The following is a 25,554-nucleotide window of genomic DNA, read 5'->3' on the forward strand; positions in this document are numbered from 1 at the left end:
TAACAAATCGACCACCCGTACTAAATGAAGATTCAGAGGCAACGGTAGAAATAGGAATCGCCAAAAAATCTCTAGCAATAGCTTGCAAAGAATCCCACCAGCCATCATAGCATACTCAGAATCTCTCTCCCCCAAACGTTTAAATGCCTTTTGAAACTTCAAAGCACTTTCATGCATTAAAAAGGTAGAGTTCCACCTGGTAGGAACATCTAAATGGACAGTGCCTTTTTCCAAAATTCTAGTTTCCTTAATCATAGTTTTAAATCTCTCAGTACGACCAGGTGATGCACGCACATACCGAACTACATTTCTAATCTTTAAAATTGACTCATGCATTTCTTTCAACCCATCATTCACAACAAGATTTAAAATAAGAGCACAACATCTAACATGTAAAAACTCTCCCCTTAATGGATATGAGTTCCAATCCTCCATTCTATTTTTCAAGTAAGAAAGTGCAACATCATTTGAACTAGCATTATCAACAGTGATAGAAAAAATCTGGGATATCCCCCAGCTCAACAAACATCTCTCAACAGTGTGGTCTGATCAAGGGTTAAGATTTTCTGTAGTTGTATGAGTATGTCATGGGTGTTATAGGCATTGTAAAGGACCTATGAAGTATAAAGACTTTTTTATTTGTCATGTTCTCGTGTCTTTTGTGTTTAATCGTGTCTTGATAATAAATAAAAAAAATTTTTCAGACATATTTAGACACATTTAAATAAATATCATTATATTATCAACGTGTCCAATCTTATTCCTAACATGTATTCTTAAAATGAGTTTAAAAATAATATATATTATTAATTATTAAAACAAAATATATTTTAAATATTTTATATAATTAAAAAATTATATTAAAAATAAATTTATAGTTTAATATCAATAAAATATTAAAATATTATTTTAATTTATCTAAAAAATACTTTATATATATATATATATATATATATATTCTGTGTCGTATCATATTTCATGTCTGTATCAGTATCTATGCATCATAGTAAAAAAAAACCCACTTCAATGAATGCTCCATGCCTCCATCCTTGCTATTAATCGGAAGAAGTTTAGCCTTACCGCCTTAGAATGCAGCAACGTCGTTTTGTGTTCTAACTTCTAAGGACTAATGTGTTGTCTTACTTTTTTTGTCCCTACCACATGTGCGTTATTATAGACATACCACTATTCTAGCTGCGACATTAGTCCTAGGCATGGCAAAAATCCCCGGCGGGGCGGTACCCGCGGGATTTACCCGTCGGGGAGCAGGTATGGGGGGTCATTTTTACCCGTGGGGACGGGGCCTCGTATAATAAATGGGGCGGGGGCGGGGGTAGAGGTCCCCGCCCCGTGGAGACCCGTTAAATTCCCGTTTGTGTGAAAAGATAAAAATGCCCTGATATATATTATATGTGAGCCACTCTCATTTGAACCTAACCCGAGCCGTCCTGCTTCAGGGAGAGACAGAGAGTGAGAACTGAGCTGAGACCTGAGAGTCTCGTCTCCACACTCCACTCCTCCTCAAACCGTTAGCCCTTCCTGCCTCCTTCCCGCTGACCGTCGACCGCCGACCGTCGCCGCCGCCTTCCACCCTTTGGTCTCTCAGTGCTGCCTCCCACCCCAGACTCAGCAACGTCGTCGTCTTTTCCTAGTCGTGGTCGTCATCTTCTTCTGTTCGCGTCGTTCGCTGGACGCTGGTCTTCCTTCCCCTTTTCTCCATCAGGTTCAGGTAAGTCAGCCCTGGTCTTTGCTGGTCTTCCATCCCCTTCTCTGAATTTAGATTTCTGAATTAGGGTAACGAATTTGGGTGTTCTAAATTAATGAGATTCCTATTGATATGAATTTTTGTGTTTTGAATTTCTGGATTTTTGAGTTTTGAGTTGCTGAATTTTTAATTAGGTTGCTGAATTTCTGACTATGAATTTCTGGATTCTGGTTGTGTAATTTATATTTCTGAGTTAGGTTGATATGAATTTGATTTTTGATTCTGATTAATATTTGAGTTAATATTGAGTTAATCTAAAGTTAGGTTAATCTGATTCCGATTATGAATTTCTGATTGTGTAATTGGTATTTCTGAGTTAATATTCTGAATTGGACTAATTTTCTAGGTCGTCCTAATTTTCAAAACTATGCCTCATAGTTTATCGGTGCCATACTGCCATGTTTGTTTCTGCATAAAAGTTTATTATGCCATACTGCCATGTTTATTCTGCATAAAAGCGAGGCACATAATACAATTTAAAAGGGATTGGAGTATTGGACATTGGACTTATAGGAAAAAAATCCATCCATTCCTCTCATCAACACACAAGCACACCCCAACTGAGCTTGGTGGAGAAGGTCTATATTGAAGATAGAAAAGGAAAACAAACTGAAGCTAATCAAGAAGCAACCCAAGAAATTCGTTAGAAACTGTTTTATGTTTATTTGTTCTAACAGCAGTAGTAGCTCAGTTATTATAAACTTGGAGCACTATATAAGAGTAGTTGTGTTTATTAGTTTTTTTCTCCCTGATGTATGAGTCTAATTATGTTTTAATACACTAGTGTAAGAATATTACATACAAGAAATTGTATATACTCATTTGATTGATTACTTAATCTGCAAGAAATTATCTTTGTTTATTCTGATTTTTCTACTATTTTTTCTTGTTCATTCCTTGTGTTCTTACGTTCTTCTTTTTCAAGCTTCAGTAGCTGAGATTCTTTAATTTAGTATATATATACTAAATTAAAGAAATTCGTTATATATATATTCTACCATCCTGCTAACTTGCTTCCAGTTCTTTTATTCTTTGATCTGTTTCACTATATATATATATATATATATATATATATATATATATATATATATATATATATATATATATATATATATATATATATATATATAAAGCTTAGAAAAAGGATAGAAACAAAATATAACCGAATTGGTTAATGACTTAGACTCTAATTTACTATCCTGCTTCTAGTTCCTTTATTTTTTGATCTGTTTCATTAGACCAAACAGTTTTAACTAATATCATATTCCTATCTAAGTGTTATTTGAATAGTTTGGAGAATTGAATTTTAATTTATAATTTATAATTTATATTTTTGAGTTAGGTTAATGAGATTTTGATTGATGATTTATATTTTAGATTAATGTGATTTTGATTCATGATTTATATTTCATTATTTATAGAATGTCTTCTTCGGATGCACTGAGTAATACTCTTGAGAAGAGTGCTCCATTGGAAGAACCTATAGGCACTAATATTCAAACTACGCAAGAGGCTCCTCAATCTCAACCTCAAGAACCCCCAACGGATACCGCAACCACTAATGAAGGAACGACAAACTCTACAAGTGGTGTTCGAAAGAGGAAGTTAACCTCCGAAGTGTGGAATCACTTCAAGATTGTAGAAATCAAGGGAAAATTAAACGCTGAATGTAATTATTGCAAATCGAAGCTACTTGGTGACCCAAAATAAGGCACTTCGCATTTACATGATCACTTCAAGAGCTGCAAGCTCCACACTACTAGAGATATAAGACAATGTATGATGAAGACAACTCCAACAACTAGTGGGAAAACAGTTGTGGTTGGTGCATATACCTTCGACCAAGAAAATGCAAGGAAAGAGTTATCAATTATGGTTTGTCTTCACGAGTATCCGCTATCTATTGTGGACCACATTGGGTTTCGACGATTTTGCAATGCTTTGAAACCTCTCTTCAAGGTGATTACTCGCAACACTTTAAAGAGTGACATCTTGAAGCTCTACAACAATGAGAGATTGAAGACAATGAATGTCCTTGAGCGTAATAAAAGTCGAGTTGCAATTACGACTGATATGTGGATAGCAAGCAACCAAAACAAAAGTTATATGGCTATTACAGCTCATTACATTGATGATTCTTGAAAATTGCAAAGCCATCTTGTGAGGTAATAATATTATCATTATAGGTTCTTCTGAATGTTTATATAATTACAAAGCTGGTTATAATTGTACTAAATTATCATTACAGGTTTATATATGTGCCGGCTCCCCACACGGCTGAGGTACTTTCAGAGGTTCTTGTGGATTGTTTGATGGATTGGAATCTTGATAGGAAGGTATCCACTTTGACTGTTGATAATTGCAGTACCAATGACGTTATGATTGAGAATATTTTGACTAAAATGTCACATAGAAACTTTATCTTGGGTGGTAAATTATTTCACATGTGATGTTGTGCGCATATATTAAATTTGATTGTCAAGGATGGGTTACAACTTATTTCACATGCTATTGAAAGGGTGAGGGATAGTGTTCATTATTGGACTGCAACACCTAAAAGAGAAGAAAAATTTAAGGAAACATGTGCGCAACTTAAAATACCCTACACAAAAAATCTTTGTCTTGATTGTAAAACTAGGTGGAATTCAACATTTTTGATGCTTGAAGTTGCAATTATGTATAGAGATGTATTTGAAAGATTGTCATTGCGTGAGAGTCAATATAAATCTTTGCCTAGTGAGAAGGATTGGGATATGGCGGATGAGATTTTTCAAAGATTGAGGGTATTTTTTGATGTGACTGAATTATTTTCTGGAACAACTTATCCTACATCAAATCTTTATTTTCCTAAGGTTTGTGTGATTAAGTTGGCTTTGATGGAGTGGAAAAATTGTGGAAATGAGATAATTGAAATGATGGCTACTAGTATGATTACTAAGTTTGAAAAGTATTGGGGTGTGATTAATACAGTTATGGCTATTGGGACTCTTTTGGATCCTAGGTACAAGATGTATTTATTGAATTTCTTTTTTCGTAAAATATATGGTGAGACGGAAGCATGTGTTGTAATTGGTCAAGTGAAAAGGGTAGTGCAAGATTTAGTTTTAGAATATGCAACAAAGGGAAGAGAGAGAGACCAAGCTGCTCAATTAGATATGCCGCCACCACCATCAATTCCTTCAAGTTCAAAGGGGAGGAAGTTCAGTCATGAAGATTGGCAAGCTGATTTTGCTGCACATGTAAGTGAGGAATCCGCATTTATTGATACAAAGAGCGAGTTGGATTATTATCTTGAAGAGAGACCGGTACCACAAACTGAACATGATTTTGATATCTTAAATTGGTGGAAGTCAAATGGAGCGAAGCTTCCTACTTTGCAAGCTATTGCTAGAGATTTTTTGGCGATTCCTATCTCTACCGTTGCCTCTGAATCTTCATTTAGTACGGGTGGTCGATTTGTTACGCCACATCGTAGTAGGTTGCGTCCGGACACATTAGAGGCTCTAATGTGAAATCAAGATTGGCTTTGGAATGAACTTGGCACTACAACTAACATAGGATTTGAGTTCTACACAATTCATAACATTGAAGGAGATGTTGACGTAAGTAAACTATTAAATTACATATAATACACTATGTTTTTATATTATTGACTTATTGAGTTATTATATGATTTTAACTTTAAATTATTTTCTTGTCAATGTAGGATTCAAGTAAGTCGGAATCTACCATCACTACCATTATGGGATGAAAGGAAGATTGAGATGGTGGAATTATGTTTTTATAATATCATGAACTTTATTTTGTTGTTTATGAATATGGTTGGTTGTTTATGTAATATTTGGTTGTTTATGGATATGTTTGGATGTTTATGTTTGTTGTTATTGCTATTTAAGTCTTTAAAGACTATGGATATTATGTTTGTAATGACAATTGAAGATTATCTTTGATTTTCTCTAATTTTTTTTCATTTTTTTCAATTTTTACTTATTTTTACAAAAATCCGCAGATATCCGCGGAGACCCAAGTCCCCGGCGGATACGGGGTCCCCGTTACCCGTCATGGGGATGGGGCGGGGACGGGGACAGTAATTGGGGGCGGGGGCCATGTCCCCGTCCCATGGGGACCCGTTGCCATCCCTACATGTGGTAGGGACAAAAAAAGTAAGACAACACATTAGTCCTTAGAAGTTAGAACACAAAACGACGTTGCTGCATTCTAAGGCGGTAAGGCTAAACTTCTTCCGATTAATAGCAAGGATGGAGGCATGGAGCATTCATTGAAGTGGGTTTTTTTTACTATGATGCATAGATACTGATACAGACACGAAATATAATACGACACATGATATATATATATATATATATATATATATATATATATATATATATATATATATATATATATAAAGTATTTTTTAGATAAATTAAAATAATATTTTAATATTTTATTGATATTAAACTATAAATTTTTTAATATAATTTTTTAATTATATAAAATATTTAAAATATATTTTGTTTTAATAATTAATAATATATATTATTTTTAAACTCATTTTAAGAATACATGTTAGGAATAAGATTGGACACGTTGACAATATAATGATATTTATTTAAATGTGTCTAAATATGTCTGAAAATTTTTTTTTTATTTATTATCAAGACACAATTAGACACAAAAGACACGAGAACATGACAAATCAAAAAGTCTTTATACTTCATAGGTCCTTTACAATGCCTATAACACCCATGACATACTCATACAACTACAGAAAATCTTAACCCTTGATCAGACCACACTGTTGAGAGATGTTTGTTGAGCTGGGGGATATCCCAGATTTTTTCTATCACTGTTGATAATGCTAGTTCAAATGATGTTGCACTTTCTTACTTGAAAAATAGAATGGAGGATTGGAACTCATATCCATTAAGGGGAGAGTTTTTACATGTTTGATGTTGTGCTCATATTTTAAATCTTGTTGTGAATGATGGGTTGAAAGAAATGCATGAGTCAATTTTAAAGATTAGAAATGTAGTTCGGTATGTGCGTGCATCACCTGGTCGTACTGAGAGGTTTAAAACTATGATTAAGGAAACTAAAATTATGGAAAAAGGCACTGTCCATTTAGATGTTCCTACCAGGTGGAACTCTACCTTTTTAATGCATGAAAGTGCTTTGAAGTTTCAAAAGGTATTTAAACGTTTGGGGGAGAGAGATTCTGAATATGCTATGATGGCTGGTGGGATTCCTAGGTCTGAGGATTAGGAGAATACAAGGCATTTTGTGAAGTTTTTAAAAATATTTTATGAGGTTACTAACAAAGTTTCTGGTTCAACGTTTGTGACATCTTCTCAACACTTTAATGACTTTTGTAAAATATTGTCTACACTTAAGCATTGGATGGGAAGCTTAGATACGGTACTTTCAAGCATGGCTGAGAAAATGAAGTCCAAGTATGATAAGTATTGGGGAAATATAAAGAACACAAACATGATGATTTTCATTGCAGTTGTTCTTGATCCTAGGTATAAGCTTCAACTGATTAAGTGGAGTTTTGAAAAGTTGTATGAAAAAGAAGATGCTGAATTCTTAACTTCAAAAGTGAAGGAGACGCTTTTCAAGGTGTTTGATAGCTACAGGCTGTTTGGTGGTAACTATCAAAGGTCTACTCAGCAAGATCCTCCTGAAATTAGCACACAAGAGCTTGAGGCACATGAAACTTCTTTTGCTATGGAATTTGAGAAGGAAATGCAATTCAATGAGATTGTTAACAAGAATGAGATGGAGTTATATCTTATGGAGGCATTAGAGAAGAGTGGCGTGCAATTCGACATTCTAAATTGGTGGAAAGTGAATTCCAATAAATTTCCAATTCTTGGGCATATTGCAAGAGACGTCTTAGCCATGCCAGTTTCCACAGTTGCTTCAGAATCAGCATTTAGTACTGGAGGAAGGGTGTTGAATAATTATAGGAGTTCTCTAACTCCGATGACAGCTGAAGCGTTAATTTGTACCCAAAATTGGCTCCGAAACTCTCCAAAACTTGTCCTTGAGGAACTCATCGAGGAATTGGAGAAGTTGGAATTAGGTATGGTTAAGTTTCTACTTATAATTTTCTTTATTTTAATCTAGTTTTTATTAATATATATTATTTGTTATGATTGATTCTTGTTTTATATATTTTGTAGAAGTTGCACCCACTCGTGATCCCAATGAAGAAGATTCTGGTGTTGAGTCAGATTAAAGTACATCTTGTTAAGTTGTTATGGTAGGAATTGTTTTCCTTATATTATTATTATTATTGTTGTTGTTGTTGTTGTTGTTGTTGTTGTTGTTGTTGTTGTTGTTCTTATTATGTAATTGTTTTTTTTATTTCAGGTTCGTTTGCATTATGAAGTTTAGCTATTTTGTTGGAGAAGACACCATAACTTTGCTATCAGTTTAATGACAATTTATTTTTATTTTTAGTTTTGTTGACTGTTGAACTATTAAACTTCTTTAATTATCGTATTTGAATTCTGTTGTCGTTATATTTTATTAGATCAAGACTTTGTTAGCTATTGTGTATTTCAGTTTGTCGATTTCAATGTTATGACTTTGCATAATAGTATGGTAGAATTTTTTTTGATTGAAAAAATTGAACAAACCGAACCAAACTAAACCGATTTTAATTGGTTTGGTTTGGTTCAGATGACCTTGAAAAAAAAAACCGAACCAAACCGAACCGCAGCTTAATTAAACGACCGGATCGGATAGCTTTTCCTTCAAAAAACCGAACCAAACCGCACCGCGAACACCCCTAGATACTGATACAGACACGAAATATGATATGACACAGGATATATATATATATAAAAAGTATTTTTTAGATAAATTAAAATAATATTTTAATATTTTATTGATATTAAACTATAAATTTATTTTTAATATAATTTTTTAATTATATAAAATATTTAAAATATATTTTGTTTTAATAATTAATAATATATATTATTTTTAAACTCATTTTAAGAATACATGTTAGGAATAAGATTGGACACGTTGACAATATAATGATATTTATTTAAATGTGTCTAAATATGTCTAAAATTTTTTTTTTATTTATTATCAAGACACGATTAAACACAAAAAACACGAGAACACGACAAATCAAAAAGTCTTTATACTTCATAGGTCCTTTACAATGCCTATAACACCCATGACATACTCATACAACTATAGAAAATCTTAACCCTTGATTAGACCACACTGGATCAAAACACACTGTGCCCCTCAGAGAAAAATGTTTTCAACTGCATAATCTATTATATTGTTGTACTATATTTGTTGTTGCAGAAATTGAAAGAAGGTTCGTTGACGTAGTTGTTGCTCTTATCCATGAAGATAAATTTTTTGTTTCTGAAAAATGTGTTTTCAGGTCCAAGGGTTAATGGCTATGAAGGGTCATTGATATGATGTTGCATCTTCTTTTACGGGCAAAAATGAAAAAATGTTGTTAAGCAAGTGATTAAAAGAATTTGAAGTTAGGTTTATTGATAAAATCATATATCAATAATCTATATTAGGACTCATGTATTTGTTAAAGTATTGTTAATGTGAGTTAAAAACTTAAAATATTGTTCAAGAGAAAATAAATTTTCTATTAAAAGCATTGTTATCAATATTAGACTGTTTTTTTGGTGACCGTTTTGGCATTTCAACCGACGGATTCACATGGAGCCACATCTAAAAACCTGTGCGGCCGGGTCCACGACACACATGTACTCAAGTAGGTGCATAAGAGAAGAACGTCCACCGTTCTATCCTCCGGTGCTCGTTCCTGTCCTCTCATCTCACAACAATATAATGACTCTTTGACAAGCCTTCCTGGACGATACAAGACTCAACTTAAGAGGCTTTTGAAATTAAAGTTTAAGTACTCTATCAATCTTTATAATTTTATCAAATTTTTAATTAGATTCTTATATTTTTTTCAATTGAATTTCTATGTCATATATATTTTTTTTAATTAAATCCTACTGTGATAAAAACGTATGAAATAATAAAATATTTTGTTTAAAAACAAATATTCTGAAGTTAGTGTACGAGACTTAATCGAAAACACTTCAATATTTTCTAAATTTCAAAAGCACCCTTGTCCCTTTCCCAAACCCTTACGTTTTTGTTGAGTTCTGCTGGGGTTTCCACTGAGCTCTGTCGATCACCTCGCCACTCAACTCGTGAAAGCTCATTCTCTATTGTACGTCAAAGGCACCGTGCTATCGGAAGCACCTAGTCACTACTGCTCGAAGGTACATACTATGCTATCTTCTGCTTATTGTTATTGTAGTGATAGGATGAATCTGTTACTAAAAATATCTCTAAGGATGGGATTTTTTTAGCTTTGAAAAGGTATTTATTTGGTTTTATTTGGTTTTTTTTCCTTTTTTTGGTGTCATGATGGGATTCTGATTTCCCCATAGACCTACATCACGGTGAAAATTTTCATGATACATAGCACAATTTAGAGTATTTAGGAGGGAGAATGTTGGAAGACTTGCACTTTGAGCTTGATGAATGGAGTTTGTAAGGAATACTTAATGAATTAAAGAGGTTAAGGTACAAGGGTTATGCCAAGATATGGTACTGTAAACCAAACTATCAATTAAACTCTGGTCTTAGAGAATTGATGAGTGATGGAGATGCTATGAGAATGGGTAGGTTATTAGTGTCACAAATCGTTAAGCACTGTTCAGTTTATATTGTTAATGGATGTAGATAAGATAATGGTATTGAGATAACTTCAAATGATGAGGATTATGTACCTACTAAAGCTGAGTATAGTGGTAGTGGTCTAATAGAAGTAGAGGTTGAAGATGAATTAAAGCCATCTAGTAAGGAGGATAGATTTGATGATAGTGCTAATGATGAAGATCATGAAAATCATTTTGGTTTTAAGGTTGAAGATGGCAATGATGATAGAGCTTTAAATACTTTTAAGGAGTTCAATAGCTCGTTAAATCAAGATGATAACGGACAAGCCAGTGGTATTGGAGTTGTTGGTCATGATCCTACTGGTCACGGTGTTGCTGTTGGTGATGATATAGATGTTGGAGAAATTTTTTAGGGTTAAGATATTGAGGATATTGATAGCTACAAGAAAAATTTTGATGATATGATTAAAAGAGAAGGTACCTTAAATATAATAAGGTTGAGATGAGCAAGGACTATGACTTTCAAGTGGGGTTAGAGTTCAAGTCACTTGCTCAATTGAAGGATGTTATTAAAGAGCATGCATTTTTGAATGAAAAGGATATTAGGCATGTGAAGAATGATAAAGTGAGGTGTATGGTGATTTGTAGAGGGAAGAAAGGAAAGTGTAAGTAGATGATATTTGCATCAAAAGTTGGTAATTTTGACTACTTTAGGCTAGGAGAAGCACACTTGTGGAAGGAACTATAATGCTAGGCTTGCATCAAGCAGTTGTGTCTCAAAAAAGATTGTTACCAACATTAGTAGGGGAGAGGAGATGATTAGATAAAGATTGCAATAATTATTGAAATCATTCAAGACAAATACAAGGCTAATATTTCAGTTACAAAAGCTTATTGGACGAGGAGGAAGACAAGGGAAGAAATACATGGCAGGGTCATTCTGCAATATACTAAGCTGAGAGATTATTGTGCATAGATCATGAAAATAGTACTCAGATTGTGGTTGATAGACCTTCAATTACTCACTGGTGCACGAAATTGTGATCTTAATGACGCCAACAACTTGGTACGCACAATCGTAATCTCAATTCTTTGTCACAACTTCGCACAATTAACCAGCAAGTGCACTGGGTCGTCCAAGTAATAAACCTTACGTGAGTAAGGGTCGATCCCAAGGAGATTGTCGGCTTGAAGCAAGCTATGGTCACCTTGTAAATCTCAGTCAGGCGGATTCAAATGGTTATAGAGTTTTGATAATTAAAAGATAAATAAAACATAAAATAAAGATAGAGATACTTATGTAATTTATTGGTGAGAATTTCAGATAAGCGTATGGAGTTGCTTTGTTCCTTCTGAATCTCCGCTTTCCTACTGCTTTCATCCAATCCTTCCTACTCATTTCCATGGCAAGCTTTATGTAGGGCATCACCGTTGTCAATGACTACTTCCCGTCCTCTCAGTGAAAATGGTCCAAAATGCGCTGTCACCACACGGCTAATCATCTGTCGGTTCTCGATCATACTGGAATAGGATTCAGTAATCCTTTTGCATCTGTCACTACGCCCAGCACTCGCGAGTTTGAAGCTCATCACAGCCATCCCTTCTCAGATCCTACTCAGAATACCACAGACAAGGTATAGACTTTCTGGATCTCAAGAATGGCCGCCAATAATTCTAGCCTATACCACGAGGACTTTGATCGTAGATCAGAAGGCTAAGAGATACACATTCAAGCTTTTTTACATGTAGAACGGAAGTGTTTGTCAGGCACGCGTTCATAAATGAGAATGATGATGAGCGTCACATAATCATCACATTCATCATGTTCTTGTGTGCGAATGAATATCTTAGAGAAGAAATAGGCTTGAATTGAATAGAAAAACAATAGTACTTTGCATGAATTCATGAGGAACAACAGAGCTCCACACCTTAATCTATGGTGTGTAGAAACTCTACCGTTGAAAATACATAAGTGATAATAGGGTAGACATGGCCGAGTGGCCAGCCTCCCATGGAGGTCTCAGAACGTAAAAGTTGAACAAAAGATATAAATACAATAGTAAAAAGTTCTATTTATACTAAACTAGTTACTAGGGTTACAAAAATGAGTAAATGATGCAGAAATTCACTTCCGGGCCCACTTGGTGTGTGCTTGGGCTGAGCATTGAAGCTTTCATGTGTAGAGGTCTTCCTTGGAGTTAAACGCCAGTTTGTAACCTGTTTCTGGCGCTTAACTCTGCTTTGCAACCTGTTTCTGGCGTTTAACTCCAAAATAGGGCAGAGAGCTGGCGTTGAACGCCAGTTTGTGTCATCTAAACTCGGGCAAAGTATGGACTATTATATATTGCTGGAAAGCCCTGGATGTCTACTTTCCAACGCAATTGAGAGTGTGCCATTTGGACTCCTGTAGCTCCAGAAAAAATCCACTTTGAGTGCAAGGAGATCAGAATCCAACAGCATCTGCAGTCCTTCTTCAACTTCTGAATCTGATTTTTGCTCAAGTCCCTCAATTTCAGCAAGAAAATATTTGAAATCACAGAAAAATACATAAACTCATAGTAAAGTCCAGAAATGTGATTTTTATTTAAAAACTAATAAAAATATATTAAAAACTGATCAAATCATACTAAAAACTATGTAAAAATAATGCCAAAAAGCGTATAAATTATCCGCTCATCACAACACCAAACTTAAATTGTTGCTTGTCTCCAAGCAACTAAAAATCAAACAGAATAAAAAGAAGAGAATATACTATAAATTCCAAAATTTCAATGAAACTTAGCTCCAATAAGATGAGCGGGACTAGTAGCTTTTTGCCTCTTGAATAGTTTTGGCATCTAACTTTATCCATTGAAATTCAAAATGATTGGCATCTATAGGAACTTAGAATTTAGATAGTGTTATTGATTCTCCTAGTTCAGTATATTGATTCTTGAACCCAGCTACTTTATGAGTCTTGGTCGTGGCCCTAAGCACTTTGTTTTCCAGTATTACCACCGGATACATAAATGCCACAGACACATAACTGGGTGAACCTTTTCAGATTGTGACTCATCTTTGCTAAAGTCCCCAATTAGAGGTGTCCAGGGTTCTTAAGCACACTCTTTTTTTTGCTTTGGACCTTGACTTTAACCGCTCAGTCTCAAGTTTTCACTTGACACCTTCACGCCACAAGCACATGGTTAGGGACAGCTTGGTTTAACCACTTAGACCAGGATTTTTTCCTTTAGACCCTCCTATCCACTGATGCTCAAAGCCTTGGATCCTTTTTATTACCCTTGCCTTTTGGTTTTAAGGGCTATTGGCTTGTTGCTCTTGCCTTTTGGTTTAAAGAGCTTTTGGCTTTTTCTGCTTGCTTTTTCTTTTTCTTTCTTTTTTTTGCCATTTTTCTTTTCTTTTTTCTTTTTTTTCACAAGCTTTTGTATTCACTGCTTTTTCTTGCTTTAAGAATCAATTTTATGATTTTTCATATTATCAATAACATTTTTCCTTTTTCATCATTCTTTCAAAAGCCAACATATTTAACATTCATAAACCACAATATCAAAAGACATATGCACTATTCAAGCATTCATTCAGAAAACAAAAAGTATTGTCACCACATCAAAATAATTAAACTAGTTTCAAGGATGAATTCGAAACCATGTACTTCTTGTTCTTTTATAATTAAAACAGTTTTCATTTAAGAGAGGTGATGGATTCATAGGACATTCATAGCTTTAAGACATAGACATTTAAACACTAATGATCATATAGTAAAGACACAAACATAAATAAAACATAAGGCTCAAAAACCGAAAACAGGAAAATAAGAACAAGGAGAGTAAGGAACGGGTCCACCTTAGTGAGGGTGGCGTCTTCCTCTTCTTGAAGAACCAATGGTGCTCTTGAGCTCCTCTATGTCTCTTCCTTGTCTTTGTTGCCCCTCCCTCATAGCTCTTTGATCTTCTCTAATCTCATGGAGGAAGATGGAGTGCTCTTGGTGTTCCATCCTTAGTTGTCCCATGTTGGAGCTTAATTCTCCTAGAGAAGTGTTGATTTGCTCCCAATAGTTTTGTGGATGGAAGTGTATCCCTTGAGGCATCTCAGGAATTTCATGGTGAGGAATTTCCTCATGCTCTTGTTGAGGTCCATGATCTCTTGTTTGCTCCATCCTTTTCTTAGTGATGGGCTTATCCTCATCAATGAGGATGTCTCCCTCTATGTCAATTCCAGCCGAATTGCAGAGGTGACAAATGAGGTGAGGAAAGGCTAGCCTTGCCAAAGTGGAAGACTTATCAGCCACCTTACAGAGTTCTTGAGGTATAATCTCATGAACTTCCACTTCCTCCCCAATCATGATACTATGGATCATGATGGCCCAGTCTATAGTAACTTCAGACCGGTTGCTAGTAGAAATGATTGAGCGTTGAATAAACTCCAACCATCCTCTAGTTACAGGCTTAAGGTCCAGTCTTCTCAATTGAACCGGCTTGCCTCTTGAGTCAACTTTCCATTGAGCTCCTTCCACACATATGTCCATGAGGACTTGGTCCAATCTTTGATCAAAGTTGACCCTTCTAGTGTAGGAGCGTGCGTTTTCTTGCATCATTGGCAAGTTGAACACCAACCTTACATTTTTCGGACTGAAATCTAAGTAATTCCTCCGAACCATTGTAAGCCAATTCTTTGGATTTGGGTTCACACTTTGATCATGGTTCCTAGTGATCCATGCGTTTGCATAGAACTCTTGAACCATTAAGATCCCGACTTGTTGAATGGGGTTGGTGAGAACTTCCCAACCTCTTCTTCGGATCTCATGTCGGATCTCTGGATACTCATTCTTTTTGAGCTTGAAAGGAACCTCAGGGATCACTTTCTTCTTGGCCACAACTTCATAGAAGTGGTCTTGATGGACCTTTGAGATGAATCTCTCCATCTCCCATGACTCAGAGGTGGAAGCAATTGCCTTCCCTTTCCTCTTTCTTGAGGTTTCTCTGGCCTTAGGTGCCATTAATAGTTATGGAAAAATAAAAAGCTATGCTTTTACCACACCAAACTTAAAATGTTTACTCGTCCCCGAGCAAAAGAATAAAGAAAGAAGGAGAAGAAGAAGAAGAAAAATAGAGGAGAGGGAGAGAGGTGTGTATTCGGCTAAGGGGAAGAAGAAAGGGTTGTGTTGTGTGAAAATGAAGAAGGAAAGAGGGGTTTATATAGGAGTGAGGGAAGGTTTAGGGTTCAGCCATTAGGTTTGGGTTTGAGAGGGAAAAGAGTTTGAATTTTGGAGGTAGGTGGGGTTTTTGGGGAAGAGAGGATGGATGTGAGTGGTGAAGAGGTGATGGGGAAGAGTGATTGAGGTGATTGGTGAAGGGTATTTGTGGAAGAGAGTTATGAAAAGGTGTGAAGAGGAGAGAAGAAAAGGTGGGGATCCTGTGGGGTCCACAGATCCTGAGGGGTCAAGGACTTAGCATCCCTGCTCCAATTAGGCGTGCAAAACGCCCTTTGTATGCAATACCGGTGTTTAACGCCAGACTGCTGCCTGTTTTTGGCTTTAAATGCCCAAATGTAGCCTGTTTCTGGCGTTTAACGCCAGGTTGATGCTTGTTTCTGGCGTTAAACGCCAGCTTGGTGCTTGTTTCTGGCGTTAAACGCTAGACAGATGCTTGTTTCTGGCGTTTAAACGCCAGAATGCTCTTCCTCCAAGGTGTGCTATTTTTAATGCTGTTTTTCATTCTGTTTTTGATTTTCCAGTAGTTTTTGTGACTTCACATGATCATCAACCTAAAGAAAACATAAAATAACAATGGAAAATAAATAGATATAATTAAATAACATTGGGTTGCCTCCCAACAAGCGCTTCTTTAATGTCAATAGCTTGACAGTGAGCTCTTATGGAGCCTCACAGATGTTCAGAGCATTATTGGGACCTCCCAACACCAAACTTAGAGTTTGAATGTGGGGGATCAACACCAAACTTAGAGTTTGGTTGTGGCCTTCCAACACCAAACTTAGAGTTTGACTGTGGGGCTTTGGTTGACTCTGCAGTGAGAGAAGCTTTTCATGCTTCCTCTCCATGGTTACAAAAGGAGAACCTTAAGTTTTAAATACAAGGTAGTCCTTATTCAGTTGAAGGACCAACTCTCCTCTGTCCACATCAATCACAGCTTTTGCTGTGGCTAGGAAGGGTCTTCCAAGGATGATGGATTCATCCTCATCCTTCCCAGTGTCTAGGATTATGAAATCAGCAGGGATGTAAAGGCCTTCAACCTTTACTAACATGTCCTCTACTTGTCCATAAGCTATTTTCATGGATTTGTCTGCCATCTTTAATGAGAAATTGGCAGCCTGTATCTCAAAGATTCCTAGTTTCTCCATTACAGAGAGTGGCATTAAGTTTATGCCTGACCCCATGTCACACAGAGCCTTCTCAAAAGTCATGGTGCCTATATTACAGGGAATTAAGAATTTACCAGGATCCTATTTCTTTTGAGGTAGAGTTTACTGAACCAAGGCATTTAGTTCCTTGATGAGCAATGGAGGTTCATCATCCCAAGTCTCATTACCAAATAATTTGGCATTCAGCTTCATGATTGCACCAAGGCACTTAGCAAATTGCTCTTCAGTAATGTCTTCATCCTCTTCAGAGGAAGAATACTCATCAGAGCTCATGAAGGGCAGAAGCAAGTTGAATGGAATCTCAATGGTCTCTGTATGAGCCTCAGATTCCTTTGGTTCCTCAAAGAAAAACTCCTTATTGGTCACTGAGCGTCCCAGGAGGTCTTCCTCACTAGGATTCACGTCCTCCTCCTCCTCTCTGGGTTCGGCCACACCAAGGAAGGTAATGGCCTTGAACTCTCTTTTTGGATTCTCTTCTGTATTGCTTGGGAGAGTACTAGAAGGAGTTTCAGTGACTCTTTTACTCAGCTGGCCCACTTGTGCCTCCAAATTTCTAATGGAGGACCTTGTTTCATTCATAAAACTTAGAGTGCCCTTAGATAGATCAGAGACTATATTTGCTAAGCTAGATGGATTCTGCTCAGAAATATCTGTCTGTTGCTGAGTGGATGATGGAAAAGGCTTGCTATTACTAAACCTATTTCTTCCACCATTATTAAAGCCTATTTGAGGCTTTTGTTGATCCTTCCATGAGAAATTTGGATGATTTCTCCATGAGAGATTATAGGTATTTCCATAGGGTTCCCCCATGTAATTCACCTCTGCTATTGCAAGGTTCTCAAGATCATAAGCTTCTTCTTCAGAAAATGCCTCTTGAGTACTGTTGGAAGCAGCTTGCAATCCATTCAGACTCTGAGAAATCATATTGACTTGCTGAGTCAATATTTTATTCTGAGCCAATATGGCATTCAGAGTATCAATTTTAAGAACTCCCTTCCTCTGAGGCGTCCCTTTACTCACAGGATTCCTTTCAGAAGTGTACATGAACTGGTTATTTGCAACCATGTCAATGAGTTCTTGAGCTTCTGCAGGTATTTTCTTTAGGTGAATGGATCCACCTGCAGAATGGTCCAATGACATCTTTGATAATTCAGATAGACCATCATAGAATATATCCAGGATGGTCCATTCTGAAAGCATGTCAAAAAGACACTTTTTGGTCAGTTGCTTGTATCTCTCCCAATCTTCATAGAGGGATTCACCTTCTTTTTGTTTGAAGGTTTGAACATCCACTCTAAGCTTGCTAAGCTTTTGAGGAGGAAAGAACTTGGCTAAGAAAGCCGTGACCAGCTTATCCCAAGAGTTCAGGCTATCTTTAGGTTGAGAGTCCAACCATATTCTAGCTCTGTCTCTTACAGCAAACAGGAAAAGCATAAGCCTATAGACCTCGGAGTCAACCCTATTGGTCTTACAGTATCACAGATCTGCAAGAATTCAGTTAAGAACTGAAAAGGATCTTCTGATGGAAGTCCATGAAACTTGCAATTCTATTGCATCAGAGAAACTAATTGAGGCTTTAGCTCAAAATTGTTTGCTCTAATGGCAGGGATTGAGATGCTTCCTCCATGTAAGTTGGAATTTGGTGCAGTAAAGTCACCAAGCATCTTCCTTGCATTGTTGCTGGGTTCGGTCATGTCTCTTTCTTTTTCAAAAATTTCTGTCAGATTTTCTCCAGAGAGTTGTGCTTTAGCTTCCCTTAGCTTCCTCTTCAGAGTCCTTCCAGGTTCAGGATCAGCTTCAATAAGAATGTTCTTATCCTTGTTCCTGCTCATATAAAAAAGAAGAGAACAGAAAATAATAGGGATCCTCTTTGCCACAGTAGAGAGGTTTCTTTATGTGAGTAGAAGAAAAGAAAAAGAATTCGAACTCAGAAAGAGGGAGAGGGTTCGAATTTTTAAGAAGAAGAGAAGTGTTAGTAGATAAATAAATAATTAGAAGGAGATGAGAGAGAAGAATTTTCAAAAATAATTGAAAAGAAAAGAAAAATATTTTTGTTTTTATTTTGAATTTTGGTTGGAATTTGAAAATTTTAAAAAGAAAAATGAAGTTAAATTAAATTAAAATTTAAAATAATTAGTTAATTAAAAAGGAATTTTGAAAAAAGAGGAAGGTGATTTTTGAAAATTAGAGAGAGAATTAGTTAGGTAGTTTTGAAAAAAAATATGATTGAAATGGTAAATAACAAAAAGTTAAGTAATTAATTGAAAAAGATTTGAAAATCAATTTTGAAAAGATAAGAGGTTAGAAAAGATTTTGAAAGTGATTTTGAAAAAGATGTGATTGAAATTTATTTTGAAGAATATTTGAAAAAGAAATTTAAAAAGATTTGATTTTAAAAATTAAAGTTGATTACTTGACTAACAAGAAACAAAAAGATATGATTTTAAAATTTAAAGATTGAACCTTTCTTACTAGGCAAGTAACAAACTTAAAATTTTTTATTCAATCACATTAATTGTTAGCATTAATTTCGAAAATATGAAATAGAAATAAGAAAAAGACTTTGAAAATAAATTTTGAAAATTTCGAAATTATGAAAGAAAAAATGAAAAAGATTTGATTTTTGAAAAAGATTTGACAAAGATAGAATTTTTAAATTGAAAATTTGATTTGACTCATAAGAAACAATTAAATTTAAAAACTTTTTGACTAAATCAAACCAAATTTTCGAAAATTTATGAGAGAATAAGGGAAAGATATTTTTTTGATTTTTGAATTTTTAATGAAGAATGAGAAAAACAACCAAAAGATTCAAAACATGAAAATTATGAATCAAAACACATGATGCATGCAAGAACACTTTGAATGTCAAGATGAACACCAAGAACACTTTGAATGTCAAGATGAACACCAAGAACTTATTTTTGAAAATTTTTAAGAAAAGAAAAACATGTAAGACACCAAACATAGAAATTTTCAAACTTTAGACACTAACAAATTGAAAATGCATATGAAAAACAAGAAAAGACACCAAACAAGAAAAATTTAAAGATCAAACAAAGAAATTCATCAAGAACAACTTGAAGATCATGAAGAACAAATGCATGAGTTTTCGAAAATTTTAAGAAAAATTAAAAAGATGCAATTGACACCAAACTTAAAATTTGACACAAGACTCAAACAAGAAACACAATATTTTTGGTTTTTATGATTTTATTAATTTTTTTGGTATTTTTCAAAAATTATTTTGGGAAAAACGAAAAAGAAGAAATTTTTTTTTTGTATCTTTTGAAAATAAGAAATAAAAAGCTTAAAATTAAAATAAAATTACCTAATCTGAGCAACAAGATGAACCGTCAGTTGTCCAAACTCGAACAATCCCCGGCAACGGCGCCAAAAACTTGGTGCACGAAATTGTGATCTCAATGGCGCCAACAACTTGGTACGCACAATCGTAATCTCAATTGTTTGTCACAACTTCACACAACTAACCAGCAAGTACACTGAGTCGTCCAAGTAATAAACCTTACGTGAGTAAAGGTCGATCCCACGGAGATTGCCGGCTTGAAGCAAGCTATGGTCACCTTGTAAATCTCAGTCAGGCGGATTCAAATGGTTATAGAGTTTTGATAATTAAAAGATAAATAAAACATAAAATAAAGATAGAGATACTTATGTAATTTATTGGTGAGAATTTCAGATAAGCGTATGGAGTTGCTTTGTTCCTTCTGAATCTCCGCTTTCCTACTGCTTTCATCCAATCCTTCCTACTCATTTCCATGGCAAGCTTTATGTAGGACATCACCGTTGTCAATGACTACTTCCCGTCCTCTCAGTGAAAATGGTCCAAAATGCGCTGTCACCACACGGCTAATCATCTGTCGGTTCTCGATCATACTGGAATAGGATTCAGTAATCCTTTTGTGTCTGTCACTACGCCCAGCACTCGCGAGTTTGAAGCTCATCATAGCCATCCCTTCTCAGATCCTACTCGAAATACCACAGACAAGGTATAGACTTTCTGGATCTCAAGAATGGCCGCCAATAATTTTAGCCTATACCAGGAAGACTCTGATCGTAGATCAGAAGGCTAAGAGATACACATTCAAGCTTGTTTACATGTAGAACGGAAGTGTTTGTCAGGCACGCGTTCATAAATGAGAATGATGATGAGCGTCACATAATCATCACATTCATCATGTTCTTGTGTGCGAATGAATATCTTAGAGAAGAAATAGGCTTGAATTGAATAGAAAAACAATAGTACTTTGCATGAATTCATGAGGAACAACAGAGCTCCACACCTTAATCTATGGTGTGTAGAAACTCTACCGTTGAAAATACATAAGTGATAATAGGGTAGACATGGCCGAGTGGCCAGCCTCCCATGGAGGTCTTAGAACGTAAAAGTTGAACAAAAGATATAAATACAATAGTAAAAAGTTCTATTTATACTAAACTAGTTACTAGGGTTACAGAAATGAGTAAATAATGCAGAAATCCACTTCCGGACCCACTTGGTGTGTGCTTGGGCTGAGCATTGAAGCTTTCATGTGTAGAGGTCTTCCTTGGAGTTAAACGCCAGTTTGTAACCTGTTTCTGGCGTTTAACTCCAGAATAGGGCAGAGAGCTGGCGTTGAATGCCAATTTACGTCGTCTAAACTCGGGCAAAGTATGGACTATTATATATTGTTGGAAAGCCCTGGATGTCTACTTTCCAACGCAATTGAGAGCGCACCATTTGGACTCCTGTAGCTCCAGAAAAAAATCCACTTTGAGTGCAGGGAGGTCAGAATCCAATAGCATCTGCAGTCCTTCTTCAACCTCTGAATCTGATTTTTGCTCAAGTCCCTCAATTTCAGCCAGAAAATACCTGAAATCACAGAAAAATACACAAGCTCATAGTAAAGTCCAGAAATGTGATTTTTTATTTAAAAACTAATAAAAATATATTAAAAACTGATCAAATCATACTAAAAACTATGTAAAAACAATGCCAAAAAGCGTATAAATTATCCGCTCATCACTCACCAACCAAAGTTTATGAGTACATGTGCCTAGATGCTATGAAGCAACATTTCTTGGCTGGTTGCAGGCCTATTATAGGGATAGATGGTTGCCACTTGAAGGTTGATCATGGTCAACAACTTCTGGTTGCTGTTGGGAGAGATCTGAACGACTACTACTTTTTAATTATTGTTGCTGCAGTTGAGGCCGAGACCAAACACAACTGAAGTTAGTTTATTGATTTGCTATTGGATGACATTGGTCACGTTAGTAGAAGAAAATTGGTATTCATGTCCGATCAACAAAAATTGAGCTATCTTTACTTGTAGTCATTGGTTTATATTTATGTTATGTGGTCTGTGATGTAATGTCTTCCAAATATTGCATGGTTTGATGCAGGTTTTTAGGAGATTATTCTAGCTCTGGAGCATGCATTATGCTTGAGGTATTTGTATGCCAACTGCAAGAAGGCATATTGAGGTGGGATAGTTTCAAGAGATCAGATTCTATCAATTGCAAAAGCTACGTATATAGAGGAATAGGAGAAGAAGATGAACCAATTGATGTACATTAATAGAGAATGCTATGATAAGTTGGCAGTCTTGGATCCAAAATTTTATGCAAGAGTCATTTCACTTCTTTGCATAGAGTGACATGTTGATGAACAACGTAGTCAAAGCTTTTGATGGGAGAATTTTAAAAGCAAAAGACAAACTAATTATGACAATATTTGAATGGATTCGGTGCTATTAGATGTTTAGGTTTGCTGAGAAGAAAAAAATCAAAAGATATGAGGGTACAATCTTACCTAAACTAAAAAAGAGGTTGGATGTCATTACAACAAGGACTATAGAGTGGTAAGCAAGATGGGCTAATATTAGAAATTCCTAAAAAATAAAAGTTAAAAAGTAATTTTATGATAAAAATTAGCTAATATTAGACTAACTAAAAGTTAAACTATATACTTATATAGTTTATATTATAGTTGTCAGAATCGAACCAGTGAGCGAACTGGTCAGCTATTGGGTTACTAGGTCATTAATTGAATTGATTACTCGGTTCCACATAAATAAAAAATAGTAAAATCTTAAAATTAAAATTTAAAATATATATCTTCATTAGTATTTTAATAACAATCAAGTCTCAATATAGAACAACAATATAAATTCACAGCCACAATATCAAAACAACAGCTCTTTCACATAATTTATCCCCTATAAAAGAAAATAAATTCACAGCAACAATATAGCACAACAAAAAAATCAACCCTAAACACCAATAATAAAAAATATCAATCCACCACTATACCTACATATATTACACTGTAAAACAAAAATTTGAATAATCTGCCAAGAATTAATAAATTATAATCAATAAAATATAATCAACAAAAATCAAGAATCAACTGAATCAGTTAAAAAACATACTTGATAACAAGAAGGCAGAATACGGGCAGAGAAGAGGGAAGTAACAATATAGAATAGCACTAACACTATAAAAACATCACTCAATTCATAGAGCCTATTCACTATCCAACAATATAAATTCACAGAACAATATAAAAACCCGCACCAACATTATAAAACAACAGCTCAATTCGCCATAATCATATAAAAATAGGGGGAATAAGGAGAATAGGGAGACTGAAGAGAGAACTTTTGTGTGATCTAGAATCCAGAATAAATTCTCATTGCAAGTATAGCTTTTAAACCAACAAAAGTTCTTTCTTACAAACGTTTTGGTTGTCACAAGTAACAAACCCCTTTAAAATTGATAACCGAAGTATTTAAACCTCGGGTCGTCTTCTCAAGGAATTGTAGAGAAGTATGTTCTTATTATTGGTTATGAGTTTTGTAAATTGGGGGTTTTTAAAATAAGGGACAGGTAATTTAAATGACAACTAAAATAAATTAACAATAATAAAATCTCTTGGCAAGGTATAAGAACTGGAAGTCCTATCCTAGTTATCCTTATCAATTGTGATGAGAATTGGATTTTTCTCCCACTTTGTTAACCTCTAACTATGAAGGTAAGTTAAGTGGATGAATTAATTTTGATTTCTCAGGTCCTAGTCTTTCCTTGGGAAAGGCTAGAGTTAGTGGAACTCGAATTAATTCTTGAAGAATTTCAATTTTCAATCAACAATGAGTTTGATAACTCAAGTGTCTCCAATGACTCAACCAAAGTCAAAAGGAAAAATTCTAAATCAAATTAAAAGCATTCATAAATCTGAAACACATCAAATTACGTCTAAACATAAATTCAACTTTAACATGGAAAGGTTCATAAGTCAATTGGGCAACATAAATCAAATATAAATAAAAGTATTAGAGTAAATAAAAGTAGAATTTAAATATTGAAGGAACATAGAACTTGGAATGAAGAGATCATAGCTTAAACATAATAAAAATCCTAAATCCTAATCCTAAGAGAGAGGAGAGAACCTCTCTCTCTAAAAACTACATCTAAAACTATAAATTATAAATTATGAGCTGATGATTATGAATGAATGGATTCCCCCACTTTATAGCCTCTGATCTGTGTTTTCTGGGCCAAAAACTGGGTCGAAAACAGCCTAGAATTCGCTGGTTTCGAATTCAAACACATTGGTTTTTTCGCCACTGCGACGCATCTGCATAGATCATGCGTTCACGTCATTTATCGTCAGGGCAACTATGGAAAATTATATATCAAATCGAAGCCCCGGATGTTAGCTTTCCAACGCAACTAAAACCGCATCATTTGAACCTCTGTAGCTAAAGTTATAGTCGTTTGAGTGCGAAGAGGTCAGGCTGACAGCTTTGCAGTTCCTTCAACTTCTTGTATTCCTTCTATTTTTGCATGCTTCCTTTCCATCCTCTAAGTCATTCCTGCCCTATAAATTCTGAAATCACTTAACACATATATCAAGGCATCTAATGGTAATAAGAGAGGATTAATATTAGCAATTTAAAGGCTCAGGAAACATGTTTTCAATCATAGCACAAAATTAGGAAGGAGAATGTAAACTCATGTAAATAGTATGAATAAGTGGGTAAAGAGTTGATAAAAACCACTCTATTGAGCACAAGATAAACCATAAAATAGTGGTTTATCAACCTCTCCACACTTAAACATTAGCATGTCCTCATGCTAAGCTCAAGAGAAGCTATAAGAGTGAATGGGAAAAGTAAGAAAGTTTGAAATGCAACCTATCTATATGAATGCACTACATGCAAAATGTTTCTACCTACTTGGTTAAAAGTAAATAAGTTCTCCAAGACAAATATGAATCAAATTCCACTAATTCAAATTACACAATAAAAGACAAGTAAACTTGTAAGAAGATAGCTCATGAAAGCAGAGAACATAGAATTAAGCACTAAACCCTTACTGATAGTGTATATGCACTCTAATCTCTCAAGTGTATAGGGTAATTCACTCTACTCTTCTCTAGTCATGCTCTCTAAACTCTGTTTTTCATCTAACCAATCAACAAATATTTAATGTACTAATGCAAACATCATGAGGTCTTTTTAGGGTTGTAATGTGGCTGAGGTAAAGGTAAGGATATATATATGGCCAAGTGAGCTTTATAAAGTGAATCCTTGATTAGTCTAAAATCTCACCTAACATATACATACTTTATACAAAAATACTTTACCTAGCTACCCAAAATTTTCCCACTTTTGTATTACATGCTCAAGTATCAAACTTATTTTTGAATTTTGTCCC

General features: G+C 35.0%; 1 protein-coding gene across 1 annotated transcript; it reads left to right on the forward strand.

Moving 5' to 3' along the window:
* Window positions 1-3,547: 3,547 nt before the first annotated feature.
* On the forward strand, window positions 3,548-7,030 carry LOC112778770 (zinc finger BED domain-containing protein RICESLEEPER 2-like). Its single transcript, XM_025823056.1, has 6 exons — window positions 3,548-3,840; window positions 4,014-4,101; window positions 4,249-5,273; window positions 5,472-5,478; window positions 5,775-5,928; window positions 6,765-7,030. Exons 1-6 carry the CDS (start codon window positions 3,548-3,550, stop codon window positions 7,028-7,030), a joined length of 1,833 nt encoding a protein of 610 aa, XP_025678841.1.
* The last annotated feature ends 18,524 nt before the right edge of the window (window positions 7,031-25,554 follow it).

Source organism: Arachis hypogaea, chromosome 19, assembly GCF_003086295.3.
Source record: "Arachis hypogaea cultivar Tifrunner chromosome 19, arahy.Tifrunner.gnm2.J5K5, whole genome shotgun sequence".
Classification (NCBI taxonomy): Eukaryota; Viridiplantae; Streptophyta; class Magnoliopsida; order Fabales; family Fabaceae; genus Arachis; species Arachis hypogaea.